Source organism: Dromiciops gliroides, chromosome 3, assembly GCF_019393635.1.
Source record: "Dromiciops gliroides isolate mDroGli1 chromosome 3, mDroGli1.pri, whole genome shotgun sequence".
In the NCBI taxonomy this organism is placed as follows: domain Eukaryota; kingdom Metazoa; phylum Chordata; class Mammalia; order Microbiotheria; family Microbiotheriidae; genus Dromiciops; species Dromiciops gliroides.
In genome coordinates this window covers 73,522,011-73,539,215 of record NC_057863.1, presented here as the reverse complement: position 1 = coordinate 73,539,215, position 17,205 = coordinate 73,522,011, and the positions used below count along the sequence as shown (strand labels likewise).

The window sequence follows — 17,205 nt, the reverse complement described above, 5'->3', positions numbered from 1 at the left end:
CCACCTAGCTGCCCCCAATTCCTCTTACTTTCAATCCAACATTTTTTCTACTGTAACATTCTGCCCTGCTCCCTCAAAAAGGGGTGGGGGGGGTGGGAGAGAAGGCAAACAGATTATTAGAACCACTTTCTTTTAGACCATGGCCTAAGAAGGTATAATCACTTAAAAGACTTGTATTGATAATTTTTGGTTTCTATATCATCTTCATTTCCTCCTGTATCCCTCTGTCTCCTTCATTCCTTATTCTTTTTGTGTTTTTTCCCCTTCATTCCTTATAATAATGAATTTTTAAAAGATAAAGAGGAGAAAAGTTAGCAAAATTAACTAATAAAAAAATAGATGTTATTTACAATGTTGCATACCCATGAACCTTTTCCTCCTCCTTCCCTACACTTCTGGAAAAGAGAAGGGGAAAGTAGCTTCTTATTGGTCTCTTTTGGGGCTCAAGTTGTTCATTATATTTTTGCAACATAATTTTGATTCTTCTGTGGGGGTTGTTCTTTCTATTTACATTGTTGTAGTCATTCTGTCTATTGTTATCTTGGTTCTGATTACTTACTACAGTTTTGCATCATTCATGTAAGTCTTTCTATCCTACTCTGTTCATCATATAATTTTTACTGGAGAGTAATATCCTATTACAATCATTTATGGTCAGGATAATTTACATTTAACAAATAATAATTAATTTTAATAATTAATCGTAATGACAAATGAATTTCAGAACAGTTGGCTTTTTAAAGCCACATATGAGTTTATAAGGATCTACTTTGTTTCTAATCTTTTGCTATCACAAAAAAGGTGATGCTATAAATATTTTGGTTTATGTATGGAACCTTTCTTTTTGTTGATGACCTCCTAGTAGAAAATAATTTATTTATTTATTATAACCAGTATAATCCCAAAGGGCCAAGATGAGGTATATTTCTTGGAAGGGAGTAGAGGGTATAAAGAACCACATATTGGAACAGATCACTGGGGATATTTTCCACCAAATCTTCCAATTTTGTTTTCTGTTGTTTGGAGTTATTACTTTAAGAGCAGTTTTCCATAGCAGAAACAAAATTTGGATAAGTCTTTATATGCAATTCAGGTAATTCAGATAAAACAATTCTTTTTTCTGAGCATTATCTGGAGGGTATGTATTTATTTGGAAAATTTGTGTTACATCAAATCACTGCAAATGCTTTAGAGATGTAGACTGATAATTTGATGCAAGGCCTGGGTCCTGCACAAATATTTTCAACATTTGCTAATAAGCCTTGATTGTAAAAAAAAAAAATGCACGGTAAAAGATACTGTGATAAATCCCAATGTAAAGCAAAAAAATTACATTAAGTAAGAGACAGAAAGGTAGAGATATAGTTCTACTATAGAATTTGTTTTGAAAACATACAAATATGATTAATATATTAGGAAACAGTGTGAGCACAACTCAAAATTTGAATTTTGAGTTTAGTTATGTGCAATTTCATCTGGTAGAAATGGTAAGAATGCAGAAAACTGCACTACTCCATGATAACTCACAAACCGCAGCCTTTTTGAAACCTATTTCCTCAAGCAAACCTCAGGTCTTTTCCCAAATAAAATGCCGTATTTATTGTATATCTTTTTTTGTGAGGCAATTGGGGTCAAGTGACTTGCCCAGGGTCACACAGCTAGTAAGTGTCAAGTGTCTGAGGCCTGATCTGAACTCAGGTCCTCCTGATTCCAGGGCTGGTTGCTCATCCCACTGTGCCACCTAGATGCCCCTATTGTATATCTTTTGATGCAGCAGGAGCTGTGGGCAGAGGAAGGTTGGTTTCTACCCATGTTTTCCATGCTCCTCCCCATCTTGCACCATTGCAGAAGCTGTCATCTTTCTATAACTGTTGATTTTGCTAACTCACCCCCCATGGAAACCTAGCTGCAGGCCAAACAGAAGTCAGAAGCCATGGATGGCTTCACTGTTTATTGTAATATCTGTGAGATCTCAATCATTTAACATCTATAGATCTGTGCTACTGGTTTTAGTAGATTCCTATCATTTTTTTATGTCTGATGAAGTTTTTGATGAAACAGTAATGAATTTTTTGAGTGTTGAGCCCCTAACCTTATTTTTCCCATAGTCTCTGTGGGCTTTAGTTTGTGGTTTTGTATAGCACAGTGATTTAAAAAAATGTATATGTGATTTCAATTGCCAAGTAGATCTCCATGCCTGGAAGATACGTTTTTTGTGGGCAATGAGGGTTAAGTGACTTGCCCAGGGTCACACAGCTAGTAAGTATCAAGTGTCTGAGGCTGTATTTGAACTTAGGTCCTTTCTTTATCCAGGGCCATTGCTTTATCCACTGCACCACCTAGCTGCCCCTGAAAGATACTTCTTGCCACTGGAATGCTGAAGGTGCAGGGCTTGGGAGGCACTGCTTTTCACTACACCCATTCTGGAGCAATGAAGAGACCTTGTTGATTCCTCTTGGAAATAGAGTAGGAGAAGAATACTTCCTGATTTGGCCTTGACAAGGAGCCCAGGGATGGGTGTCTTCTAGACTTTAGATATAACTCAGGAGAAATAATTTACAATATGATGCTGGCATGAGATAGATGCTCCTCATTGTCTTTCTTCCCTCTCTCTTGTTCTGACACCTGGTCTCCAGACTGCTTCATATGTCTTTACATGATTTCAATTTCTTTCTTTCTTCTTTCTTTTTCCTTCTTTCTTTCCTTCTTTCTTTCTTTCTTTCTTTCTTTCTTTCTTTCTTTCTTTCTCTCTCTCTCTTTCTTCTCCTTCCTTCCTTCCTTCCTTCCTTCCTTCCTTCCTTCCTTCCTTCCTTCCTTCCTTCCTTCCTTCCTTCCTTCCTTCCTTCCTTCCTTCCTTCCTTCCTTCCTTCCTTCCTTCTTTCCTTCCTTCCTTCCTCAAACTGGGCATGCTAAAAACTCCTTAGCTAATGCACAGACTTTGGGAGGTGCACTTCAGAAACTCCCTGATACTTTTGCACAAATGAGCAATCAGGATCCAGAAAAGCAAAACCATTTGATTTATATCACATAGCTAGTAAATGATGGCACCAAGACTCAAACCTGCATCTTTCATTTTTGAATACAGTGCTTTCTATAACCCCAGTCTTAAGGTGCAAGGTTCAGAGCCAAAGGGGCTATAAGAGGACATCTACTCTACCATACTTATTTAACATGTGAGAAGTCTGGGATGCAGAGGGGACATAGTCTCATAGGTAGCAAGTGGTAAATGTAGGATTTGAACCCAGATGCTCCCCTCCAAACCTAGAATGCTTTTAATGGCATGACAATGTCTACCAGGAAGGCATGCTGACATTTTAAAGAGTAATGACAGAGCTTTTCAGCAAACCCTTCATCATGACAATGCTGATTACCATTTTACTTTTGGTTCCTTTGTAGGCCTTGAGCTAACCCTCAACAATAGAAACTGCTTATGAGCCTCTGTGTTTTGTTTTTTAACTTCATGTTTATTGCTTTTCAACACTGAAACAGTTGTGCCAACACTGGCATCCTTATATATACAGATACAAAATGTTACACTGAGCAATTCATCGACAGAAAACACCCAAATCGGGGGACCCTAACAATAGGCATCATCAAGGATCCTGTCCCACAACCACCTCTGTAATCTGATTCAGTTTTTGCATTTTGGCTAAAAGTAACCTTTGAAGGTGCCCTCCTTCCCCAGAGTTAGTTCCTGGGCAGAGGTGTACCAAATGGCTCCATCATTACCTGAAGAAAACTGCCTGCCTGCAGCACATGAATTCTTTCCCAGTTTCCAGGCTCAGTATCTGCCTGGTTGACACAGCCATCTTTTTCCTGAAATGGTATCTTTTTTTTTGGGGGGGGGTCCCTAAGTCCCCTCATTTTCAGGGATGACAGGTCAGAAATGGGCATATATTCTTTTTACCACCAGGGTAAATTGTTCTCTTATGCCTCATTCTTGTAGAAATGTGCTTTTTTTTGGGGGGGGGAAGAAATATATCCCCATTTATGAACAGGTCCAGGGACTACCTATCAGGGCATAGTGTCATGCATCCATTCTGTGGCCACAGTTTGGCACTAATGTGAATCTGATACTCACTCAGTATGGATTACCGTGGGGGAATTCTTTTGGAAAAGATGCTTATCCTGTTGTTCTCTCATCTGAGGTCTTTGCAAGATACTTCTATATCTCCCATTTTCTCAAGTTCTCTTCTTCACCTTGATTTGTGGTCTCTTAGTAACTACATCTCCTATGCTTTATTTTAAACATTTAAATAAATAAGGGAAGATGTCATCATCTACCCTCAAGCAGCTTTGCATTCTGTTTGAGAAGCCTCACGCAAACACGTTAGCCTTCTTAGCATCCTGCGTGCATACATTCATTTCAGTAGTGACAATGCATGTGACTCCTCAGACTCCATAGTTCATTTTGCTAGACTCTTAAGTTTTCATGCAACAGAATAGTTTAAAACTAAGATACGAGGAGGAAATATCATCTCCAGTGGCTCTTTTTCATCATGAATGCATCGGCAATGAGCAGGCGACAGTGAGTTGTCCAAGAACTAAGACTCAGGGTGCTCATCCTGAGAGTCACCGCTGATGCTGGAACCTTGGCTGCTCGTTTCCAAGTTCACGTGGGCTTTTTGGTCTTTGGCAAAGTCAATGAAAACCTGATGATTAAAAGGAAAGTAAATGGTTACATCCTGGTCAAATTAGATAAAATGCAGGGGGTGTCCACACAAATGAATGGGCACAAGAAAGGGACATGGTGCTTTTCTAAGAAAACTCAAGACATATGCAGACACATGTTCAAAATGCTTGATTCAGAAATGGCTTATGTGAATGAGTGATAAAATAATTATGAATGTGTTATAGGCTAAGCCTAAATGTGACCTAGTCCAGCAGTTTGAGGATTTTCTCATTTAAAATGCAATAGGTACTTGTTAATCATAAACATTCAATTAAAATTAATATTTTAAGTTTAAAAGCACGTAAAACTAGAATTAAAAGAATGTCAATTAAAAGGAAATCAGGAACTGAAGGAGGCACCATGCGGAGTCTGTCCAAGCTCCCACTATAGCATGTAATTTTTATATAATAGGCTAATTGATTAATTAAATTTGGATTTTCTAAAATGACTGCCTGCCAAGATGAGTCAGGAGAACCCAGACTTGATCTTCCCACATGCTTATATCCCTGGTGGAAATTTCACTAGGGTCATGGGTCAATTTAAGTCTTAATATTTCAATTCTGTTTCTTTTCTTCAATCAATCAATATCTATTAAATAAAATCAAGTATTCTTTAAGTTTTTAAAACAGCTCATTGGGCTGGTTAATGCTGTTTTTTGTGGGGGGTAAGGGTAGGGGGATGATGCTGAGGGAAGAATTGAAGGTCCCAGCTGAAAAAACACAAATCAACCTCACAGTGTTAGGTCAAAGTCTCCTTTGGGGGAAAAAATGAAAGATCCAATAATTTTCTGTATGCATTGAAGATAAAGGGAAAGTCAGAGATTGTTAAACAAAAGCAAAAACAAAAAAACCAACAACAGAGGTATTGGTTCCATTCAATTAAAAAATACTTGCTGAATGCCAATTACCCATAAGGCACAGAAGCATCAGACTATACTATTAAAAACAGGTGTGATGTTTTAAAGTTAAAAGTTCACATTCTATCCTCATTTTCATGATGGATGCATTGAAATACTACATAACATAGTTGGGCAAGTTTTACCAGGTGGAAAAGGGAACGACAGTATTGGAGGCTGACCAGTGAAGCCCTTATTTATACCAAGATAGATGATGCAAATGTCAATGAAAAGCACTCTTTGCAAAACCCCAATTGACTCAATCTTGCAAATCTATCCGAATTTGAATGAAGATTCTGTTTCGATATCCCTGCCTTACACTATTGATTGGATTCTACTCTGTAAGGATGATGGATAAGATCATTTACTTTGGAATTTTATCGAGCAGAAAGTTAAGTAAAGCATTAACTGCAAGTTCACTTGTTAAATTGAATATAAACTTCTTGTTTTGTACTTGTTTCTTTTGTATCTGCCCCACTCTCCATTTGTTCAGATATTTGTTTTATTGTGCAATGTACTGTGCTGATCACTGGAGGAGATACAAAGATAAAGAATGTTTTGTTTTGTTTTGGTTTGGTTTTTGTTGCCAGGAACCATACAATCTGATACAGGGGTCAAATATGTTTGAACATATGAATGTTAATGATCATACAAACTGAATTATAAGCTTAAAGGAGGAATGCAAAACATTATAAGATGTGATGACAGATCACTTCCAGCTGGGGGAAATCAGGAAAGTTTCATCAAGGAGATGGCATTTAAGCTGGACCTTGAGGAGTAGGGACTGTATGACTAACCAGAGATAAGGAAAAAGAAGGGGTGCTGAGCATTCTGGGCATAGAAGACATACTTACCAATGGACAGGCATAATATTTTTAGAATTGAAAGTCATCAACTGTCTTTCATACAGTTAAAAAAAAACCCACAAACAACTTTACCCCCAAACTCATATAAATTGATCAAAAGCTGTTCTGGGATTTGTGGTTACACACAAAGATGGGAATCTAATTAAAGCCCAATTCTGAGTCATTAAAAAAATATAAGTGGAATATTCAACAGCTATGGACATGTGAGGTTATAGGGATAAATCACAACATTTCTCTTACCTCTTCCAGAGTTGTCTGACTCACTAAGAAGTTTGTGATATTTAAGGCTGCCTTGTTTGTTTCTAGAAGATCAAATATATTTGCTACTCCTCCTGCTGTGATTGGCACATGATACTCCAGCATACTAAGATGTTGGTCCTGTGGGAGTCAAAGGAGTATAATGTATTTTGGGATGTCAGGTAATATCGACTTGTCTAGACATAACAATAACAAGGGCTAAGGAAACTGAAGAAAAAATTTTCCCCAGTAAATGATGTTACAGAGTAAATATTGACTATATTGTGAAATAACAGTTTGCAAAGATGAAATGAACCTCTTCACAAAATCTAAAAGATAAAAAGCAAAATGAAAAGCTAATGAAAATTATCGAGTGTTCTCTATTAACTTTATGTAAACATTCATTCCAAGATCCTATAGGCATCACTTTCAGAAGCAGTTTCTTTCTATGAGAATTATTCGAAATTGCTGAGAATTGGAAATCTCATGCTGACTTCTTTCTGTATCTGTCAAGAACACTCTTTTTTTTTCAAGTTTAGAGTAGGATACCTACTCTAGGTAGGTAGGAGAAGCATTTTATCCTCATCAAACAGATAAAGAAAATTGAGACCCCTGGGGCTAAAAGGGATCTTTCTGGCATTTAGTTTCTTCCTGGACCAGAATCTTGATTCCCAGTCCTGGGCTCTTTCCACTATAACCAAGGCTTCTTTCCATAATACCTGACTCTTCTTTGCAGTTATTTTAAATCATCTGGCAGAATTTCATGAAGAAATTAACAAGAGAAATATTTTAAATTCATCAATCTCCTATAAAAGCTTCCTTACTTCTTTCATGCTTGCACAATACATTTCCTCTTGCCTGTGTTACTTTCAACACTTAAGGCCAAGTCTAATTTCTTACACTTTCTCAGAATGTTAGCATGTTTTCATTTTGATAACTAATGTATCTTCTTCAGATGGCTAGGTATTCATTCATTTTTAAGATCTAGAAGTCAATAAGGTTACAACCAGACCACCTTGAAAATCTCTTCTTAGAAGTAATGAAACTGAGGTTATCTGAAGTAGAGTCGCCTTCCTAAAACTATATATATATATATGTGTGTGTGTGTGTGTGTGTGTGTGTGTGTATGTGCATATATATACATATATACACGCACACACACATGTGTGTATAGCAGATATATAATATGGGTACATATGTATTATGGGCAAGTAGGTGGTGCACTAGATAGAGTGCCAAGTTTGAAGTCAGAAACACTCATCTTCCTGAATTTGAATCTGACCTCAGATACTTACTAGTTGTGTGATCCTGGGCAAGTCATTTAGCCCTGTTTGCCTTAGTTTCGTCCTGTATAAAATGAGCTGGAGAAGGAAATGACAAGCCACTCTAGTAGCTTTGCCAAGAAAACCCCAAATGGGGTCACAAAGAGTTAGACATGACTGAAAAATGATTGAACAACAACATATGTATCAGATATATAGTATATCTTAATAGCATATGTATACTTAGTAAATATAGTACCTATATATATTTGTGTGTATGTGTGTATATATATTTGTATGTGTGTGTGTGTGTATATATATATATACATGCATACATACATATACACATATACCTGCATTTATATACATATATATGTATATTGTTGTAGTTGTTCAGACATGTTTGACTGTTCATGACCCTATCTGGGGTTTTCTTGACAAAGATACTGGAATGGTTTGCTATTTTCTCCTCCAGTAGATAAAGGCAAACAGAGGTTAAGTGACTTATCCAAGGTCACACAGCTAGTAAGTGCCTGAGGCTGGATTTTAACTTAGTTCTTCCTGACTCTAACCTCAGTGCTCTAACCACTGATCACCTAGTTGTCTCCATATATTATATACACATATATGTGCACATATATACATATACATTAGATAGATAGATAGATACCCATATAAAATCAAGGTAACCTCTGCCTCCTGTTTAGGTGTTAATATACTTTTTTGTCACAACCTGGAAACTTTGGTCTCTATACTTTACATTTGTGAAAATATCTATTAGATAATGTAAATAATAATAGTGATAGTTTATATTCACAGGGCTTTGTAGTTTTTAATGCATTTTATGCATAACTCTGTTAGGCCAGCATCATTATTCCCATTTTACAGATGTAGAAATTATGATTAAATGGCTTGTTTAGAGTCACAAGACTAGTAAATGCCAAAGCCAGGACTTCTGACTCTAAGTCCATGCTCATATTGTGACTATTCAATCAATCCCCAAGTCTATATCCCATTTGACATCGCTCTCTTTTCAAGCACATCTTTACCTTCAGGTACGTTTTCGGGAAGTGTAGTTGCATGAACTGTGTTAGAGTTTCCATACTTGCTTTACTGTTCTTAAAATGAACCTTTACAGTAAATCCTCTTCCAAATCTAGAAGGAAAATTTAGAGAATATGATATGAGCAATGCTTTGGTGAAATCTTTTCATTGGAAAACTAGGTGATGATCAATGATTTAATGGTATTCAAGCTGACCATCTTTCCTTTAAAATATTTTTTTCACTTGAAGACAATCAGACTAGGTTTTGTCCTGACAAGATTCTAATGACATGATTTAAACAATTTATCTACACTGACACACAATCATACTCTGAATCAAAATTACATTTAGAAAATATTAATACTTTACAAAACTCTTGGCTTTTCCATGATAAAAATGATTTAGTAAGTTGATATCCATTTTTAGAGTGAAGACAGTTCTAATTTGAAGGTGAATTAGTGACTAAAAGGCATGTCTCTAGAGAGCCAGTAATTCCACTACTAGAGAAAGTTAAACTAGTGGGTTTTTTTCACCTGCTCTTCAATGAATAGTCACTTCATTATTGCACTTTTAGAATTGTGATGACATGCAAAATGGTGACTCTTTAATATCTACCTTTATATTATAGAGGAGCATAAAAAAATTGAAAGCAGAATTAACCTTCTTCTAGGAACATTCATTATTTCATTCTTCCTATTTTTGACCACCTCCATCTTAATCCTTTACCTTACTTGTTCCCACCTCTATACCTTTGCTTTTATCATCATTTCCAATCAAAGAAACACCAACTAAGTTGTTTCTAGGTATATAATTCTTAACATGAACAGCAACTACAGTAAACTCCACAAAGCCAGGACAGTTTATAGGGTCCTTTTTCATGCTCCCTTTTTTCTGGTGAACACCATCTTATGCTATAGGAAAGCAGTGTTGTTATGAGATATGGTAGGAATAAATACTTTGAAATTTGATTTTTACATATATATGTGATCACATATGTAGTAATAATAGTAACTAATATTTATATAGTTCCTTAGGGCTTGCAAAACACTTTGGAAATATTATTTCATTTTATTCTCACAATAACCCTCAAGATATTAATATTCCCCCCATTTAACAGTTGGGGAAACTGAGGCAAACAGAATTTCAGTGCCTTGCTTAGGGTCAAATAGCTATTAAATCTCTGCACTCAGATTTGAACTCATGTCTTCCTTACTCCAACCCTGGCACTCTGTGGGCTATAGCACCACTTATCTTCCTGCCTACACACATACAATATAAAGGGGATCATAGGTTATAGATTTTAGTATAACTTGGTATTACTAAGATTTTTTTTTGTGTGTTTTTTCTATATATGACATTTCCTCCCATTACAGGCTTTAAATGTAACAAAACCATAAAGCAATTTGTGGAAGAGCTGGGGGAGATGGTAATTAACATGCTGTCAAGTCTATAATTTAATGTATTTGTCAAAGTTCAATTCAACCTGAATTATAAAATAACAGTGTAAATGCCTTAGTCTGCTTCCTCAGTATACATATATTTTTCCTCAAACATATCATAAGAAAAACCAATCTCTATATGCTTTAAGTGTTCTCTATTGTCAGGCTTTAAAAGTAAAATAAACTCAAAGCAAATATATATGTTTTTAAATTTTAGGGGGAGACATTAATTTCTTCTCAACGATTGGTTTTCCCACTCCATTTTCTCAATTCATTGCATAATAGACAACTGAGATAATCCTTGAAGCAGAGCCCAGCACATATCTAAATCCATTTAAGGAGCAATCTATTGGTTATTAACCTGCTTTTTATATGCTGTAAAGAACCAATGCATTGGAACCTTCCATTCACCATAATGGCCAATCTGGTACAGAGGGCTTCACACTCTTCCATGCTGAAAAACAAAGTGGAAAAATTTTCAGTATTCTCTAGCAGGGATATAATTAAACACTCAGCTTAGATTATCTGTGTCTCTTAATGAGATAAAAAATAATGACTTCATTATTGGACTTTTGGAATTGTGGTAATTCCTCCTGCTATGTTGACCACCTCCCTCTTAACTCATCTCCTTACTTGTTCCCACCTTTGCACTTTTGTTGCTATCATCACTTCCAAATAGAATCTGTCCTTCATTCTCCACATGAGTCTATTAGTTCTTTCAACACTTGCCAATTCATCTTTTCAAAGTTTTCCCCAAATAATTCTTTTGTATCTCCCCTATAACTTTTGCCTTTCCAATTTAAAATTTAATGGTAGCTGAAGGGACTATAGATTCTTGATCCCCTGAAAGAAAATGTCTATAGCCCTTAATTCTCATTGAGATGAGGTCTTCCTGTGCCCTGCAGATTCTTGGTTTCCTAGGACATGAGCATGGATATGGAGAATCACAATCAAACCTTTATTAAAAGATCTGACATTAAAGAGTTGGGGGGAAATGGATGAGGGTTGAAAGGTTAAAGGTGCTTTGTTCAGGAGCAGAGATAGGTAAGTAAAGACTATGCTAGAATAGTAATCTTGAGTCACTAGTGGAAGTATCAGAATAAGAGAGGGTCAAAGGATGGACTATATTTTAGGATAGTAGAGTCGTAGTATGATCCAAGAGCTGGAGGCTGAGGTAGGATGGGGGCAGAGTTATAAAGGCTGTCCTCCATAGCAATACATGGAATCTGCCCTTGGTGCTGAATGTTGTTTCTCTTCTATTCCCACTGTTTCAGCTTCCTTCCCCACCTTCCACCATTAGTGGAAGATCATTGTCTCTAGAGCAGAAGACCTGGATTCAAATCCCTCATCAGATGCTTACCACCCTGTATGACCTTGGGTAAGTCACTAAAACTCTCTGTGGTTCAGTTTCCTCATCTGTAAAATGAAGAAGTTTAACTAGATGGTCTCTGAGGTTCCTTGCAGCTCTAAGTCTATGATCATGTGGCCCTCTTTCCTGTCCTGTCTCCACATTTGTTTCAAAATCTGTTCATTTAGAAGCATTTTTGGTTGGATTTTACTAGTTGAAAGCCAGAAGAGATCCACTGGAATACTGAGACTTATGGAGGTACTGGTTTATTTAGAGAGGCTTGGTTCCTAGATGGAACTTTCCTCTATCCAGTTAACTATCAGGGATGCGGGGTGAGGCCCTAAGCAGCAACCTCGGGATTCAATAAGGGAAGGGGGCTTTTCTAGCATTTCTGAACCAACAGTGAATACTTGTATCCTCAGATTAATAAAATTTATAACAGTAATAATAACAATAACAATAGATAGCATTTGTTTAAAGCTTTAAGGTTTGCAAAGATCTTTACAAACATTATTTCGTTTTAGCTTCACGCAACCCTGGGCACTAAATTATCCCCATTTTACAGGTAAAGAGAACCAAGTCAGATGAGGTTAAGTAATTTTCCCTGAGTCATACAGTCAGTAAGTGTCTGGGGCCAGATCGAACCAGCTCTATTTTCTCAGCCAGATCACTGCCCAGCAGTACCTTCCTTTGTTCAATCAATAAGGTCATGGAGAAGAGAACATATCTAGTATTGTAGGATCCCTTTATCCCTGGCACTTAGGAAAAATGGCCAATTAAATCCATGTTGACTATTCTGGTGCTGATGGACAGCTCATATAGTCAAAGACAAGTTGTTGTTTGTCCTTCATTCTCAAAGAGGACCATGACATCAGGAGGGGATGCCATGATTTGCACTGAATTGGATTTAAGTGAGGGAGGGCTGTGCAAGGTCACCAACCTCACTCTCTCCTGCAGAGTCATCTGGGTCCAGTGGCAAGATATACATCAGGATGACTGGAGATGACCTAGGATGTTTAAGGCAACTGGGTTAAGTGACTTGCCCAGGGTCACACATCTAGTGTCTGAAGTGAGATTTGTTTTTTTGTTTGTTTGTTTGTTTGTTTTTAGTGAGGCAATTGGGGTTAAGTGACTTTCCCAGGGTCACACAGCTAGTAAATGTTAAGTGTCTGAGGCTGGATTTGAACTCAGGTACTCCTGACTCCAGGGCCGGTGCTCTATCCATTGTGCCATCTAGCTGCCCCAGCTGAAGTGAGATTTGAATTCAGGTCCTCTTGACTCCAGGGCTAGTCCTTTATCCATTGTGCTACCTAGCTGCTCTACAACAAGTAGAAAAATAAAGCTGAGTGGTTTCCCTCCCTAAATTCTAGCCCCATCCCTTTAGATGCATAGAATAACTATTTGGGGAGGTCCTATTTGTACAGATTCCTGCATTTAACACTGAATGGAAAATTATAAAATATGGGATAAAGACACTCTGGGGTTTGAAGGAGCAGATATATGATTTTAGTGTAGTAGGAAATACCCAGACAGAATATTCCATACATTAATGCAGATGGGCAATTGTTTTGCAGCTTTCAGTCCCAGAGAGTTGGCTGGAGCTCTCTGAAGTTAAGCAGGGTGTTCACATCCACACAGCAAGTATCTCAGAGGCAAAATTTCAACCCAGGTCTTCCTGATTTCAGGGCCAACTTTCTATCCTCTTTTCCATGATCCCTCTGACAGCCTTCTCTATAGTTTTAAAGTTTGTGAATATGGTCGTAGCATATAATTACTTTATGCTAAAGGGTATGTTATCCGTATCCTCTTTAAATCTAATCTTTAAATGTATGCTTAGATTTATACTTCATACTTATCTTACAAACTATTAAACAAACATTAAGGTTTTTTTGTTTTGTTTTGAATTTTTTTTGTGGGGCAATGAGGGTTAAGTGACTTGCCCAGGGTCACACAGCCAGTAAGTGTTAAGTGTCTGAGGCTGGATTTGAACTCAGGTTGACCCTGAATCCAGGGCTGGTGCTTTATCCACTGTGCCACCTAGCTGTCCCCCAAACATTGTTTAAACAAATAGTTAGGCTAAAACAAATATATAATTAAGTTTAAAGTGATGATGACTTGGATCTTATATCTCCAATATGACTTAGGTCCCTATTCTTAAATCTGCTATCACAAGCTTCCTTAGTACACTGCTGTGCATATATGAAAGGCAGTCAATGAATCCTTATTATTTCCATGAGTGGTAAATGTTATAACTAACTGATTGCTTTCCTGAATATCATCATGAGGTTAGACCTGTGGTAAAAAGTTTTAACAGTCGGTTAGATAATGGAGAGACACCAGTTTTTTTTTTAGGACCACCCTTTTGGGGAGGAGACCAACAGCATGAGCTACGCACACCAGTTCGCCTGTGACGCACGCCAGATTGCCTGCTGAGCACTCGACTTCCAGGGTGCGAGCTTAAAAGGCAAGGAGAGAACGGAAGTGGGAGCTTTTTCCTGCTCCGCTGGTCTCCTGGCTGTGCTGCACAGACAGACGCGGACTGGAGTTTGACTCGGCCCGGCTCTCGGTTAACAGCACGCGCTTGACTCGGTCTCTCTCCCCAAAGGTGGTCTTGGGTTTTGGTGAGTTTTATACAGAATATAGACTAAGCCTAGACTTAAGACGATTTGTATTGTATTTCTACTTTCCTATCCTTCTAATCAACATCACCTTGTGACTACCATACAATAAAAGGTCTATCTAGAAAACCAGAAGCTTCTTCCATTTACTAGTCTGGGAGATAAATTAAGGGAAAGGTTAAGTAGGGTAGATTTATGATCTAATATCCAATTTTAGTATCACAGACCCCAGACTTCATGTTCTTAGATCTCCAAGTTTCTAGAATTCAGTTTACCTGTGAGAAGTAAGTATCACTGAACATTTATTTTGTACTTCTTCTGAAATGATCTTCCAGAGATGTCGTTTAGATTTAGGATCCATTCCAGAGCTTGGCTCGTCCTTAATAAAAAAAATCCCAAGAAAAAGTAATTAATCAAATTAATTAATTTTTGGATGAGATGCCTTACATGAATCATCACCACATCTGGCTTCCCTAGACCTGAACTCCCTTAACGAGGTCCTATGACTAACTCATTTTAGGTTCCAGAGGCTTGTTTTTGCAGCTGTCAGAAAGCACCAAGATTAATCATTTTAAATTGTCGTTCCATTCCCCAAAGTGACTATGTAAAAATGACACCTTGTTACTCTACACCTGCCTCTTCTGTTTCTTTGGTCGAATTTCTATCTCATTGGTTGACAAAATAAAGTTGGCACTTTTCTCCCTGCATGGTCAGGTCCAGATCTGAGGGCCAGAATGCCAGGCTTTGTCCCCCATATCACATGGCCTGAGCCAAATTGTCAGTCCACTTCTGAATGCAGAGCTATTTATTATTGTTGCTGAGAATATGCTCTGTAGTTGCAATGGAGAGAAATGGGATGATGTGAGAGTGCTTAGAATGGCAAAGGAACTTTGGGATGACAGAAATTACTGGTTCCCAGTTACAACCTGGGAAGTTTTTTTTTTTAAATTTTTGCATTATTTATTGAACAGTGACCATTTTGATAAAAATAGCACACATTTACCTAGTGCTTTAGAATTCAGACAGCACTTACTTTGCTTACCCTTTCTGAGATAGGTGAGTGACATTTATTATTGTAGTGAGCCAGGCAATAGAAAATATTACCTTTATTTTTAAAATGAGGAACATTTGACTCAGAGAAGCTAAGTAAGAACTTGTCCATAGTCAAAACTATCATGCAGCAATGAAAGGGCTCAAACTTGGGCATGTCTAGATCCAGTGTTCTTTCTTTCTTTTCTTTTCTTTTTTTTTTTTTTTGCAGGGCAATGAGGATTAAGTGACTTGCCCAGGGTCACACAGCTAGTAAGTGTCAAGTGTCTGAGGCCAGCTCTGAACTCAGGTCCTCCTGAATCCAGGACTAGTGCTCTATCCACTGTGCCACCTAGCTGCCCCCTCAATGTTCTTTCTAAGTCATTATGCCCCTTACTGTATCAGGATGGTGTTATAAAGCTAAGAAAATGTACAAAGGATGAAAGTTTCCTTAAGGAGCTAATGTTCTCTTTATCTTATAATATTAAATGGTTGTGTATATTACACACATATTTGTAATATTAATAATAAATATATATTATATTTATTGTATGCACATATGCACACGATAGATGTATATTATATATAATATATAACACATATTTATAAACACATACATGTATGTACACACAGTGGATGACCTACAAAGATATTGTTTATGTGTGTATACATATCTCTATATAGCCATATAGCCAAATCTATTTATATCCATCTGTCTGTCTGTCAATCTATGTTGGATAGACATTGCAAATGGGCAAGTTGAACTCAATCAATCAACAAGCATTTATTAAGTGTCCCAGGGGTACAAAGACAACATTTAAACAGGGCCTGCCATCAATAAATTCGATTGGGGAAGATAACATGTATCCATGCAAGAATATACAAAAGGAATATATGAATATTTATGAGGGGAGGGGACTAGCAGCTGGGGAGATCAGGAAAGGCCCCTAAGGTAGCCTTTGAGCTGAGTTATGAATTTCAAAGGAAGCTAGGCTTTCTTAAAGGTAGAAGAGAGATGGGAATACATCAGCCTGTGGAAGGGCATGGAGATAGGAGATTGAGTATTGTGTAGTTGGAAAAGCAAGAAGTCATTTTAACTTAACCAAAAATGTGAAGGAAAATAATGTAAAATAGGCCTTGAAAGGTATATTGGAACCAAGTTGAGAAGGTATTTATATCCCAAACATGACTTTTTCTTTGATCCTAGATATACTAGGGAGCCATTGAAGTTTACTGAGTAAGGAAGCTTTAGTGAGATGGTCAGACCTGTGCTTAAGGAACAGCAAGTACATTGACAGCTGTTTGGAGTATGGATTAGAGAGTAGAGAGGTTTCAGGCCCAGAGACCATTTAAGAGACTCCTGCACTGCTAAAAGGTAATTCATTAAAGAGGATTAAAGCAAAGGGGAATTAAACAAAAGAAAGCAAGGAAATTGAAAAACTGCTTCAATAACACCCAATGTATCCCTGAAACAAAGGCTAATCTTTAAAATATCGATATTCTATTGATGCTATATGGCTATAAATTATTGTACATTAGAGTATTATTAGTCAGAAGGCAGTGGTAAGGCACATGGTAAATGTGAGCAGACCATAACCCACACTAGCTGAGGAACTGTGAAGGGCTAGAATACCAAGAAAATGACCAAAAAAAAAAGATGGGCTGGGAATGCGGCAGGAGCCAGGGATAACTAGCAGACAGCTCACATGCTTCGCTAGCCTTCTTGCAATGTAATGAGAAAGGGAGAAATGTATTAGTACAATAGGTTGGACTCCCTGTGACCAACTTGTGGGAGT

At 37.4% G+C, this 17,205-nt stretch overlaps 1 protein-coding gene across 1 annotated transcript in view; it reads right to left on the bottom strand.

The window, feature by feature from the left end:
- Positions 1-3,523: 3,523 nt before the first annotated feature.
- Positions 3,524-17,205, bottom strand: part of ABCA12 (ATP binding cassette subfamily A member 12) — a 246,533-nt gene continuing 232,851 nt past the window's right edge. The window contains exons 50-54 of the mRNA XM_043993356.1: positions 14,656-14,759; positions 10,776-10,868; positions 8,982-9,087; positions 6,674-6,811; positions 3,524-4,652 (exon numbers count right to left, since the gene is read on the bottom strand). Coding sequence (XP_043849291.1) covers positions 4,545-4,652; positions 6,674-6,811; positions 8,982-9,087; positions 10,776-10,868; positions 14,656-14,759 — 549 coding nt within the window. The 3' untranslated portion in view covers positions 3,524-4,544. The remainder of the gene's footprint in view (positions 4,653-6,673; positions 6,812-8,981; positions 9,088-10,775; positions 10,869-14,655; positions 14,760-17,205) is intronic.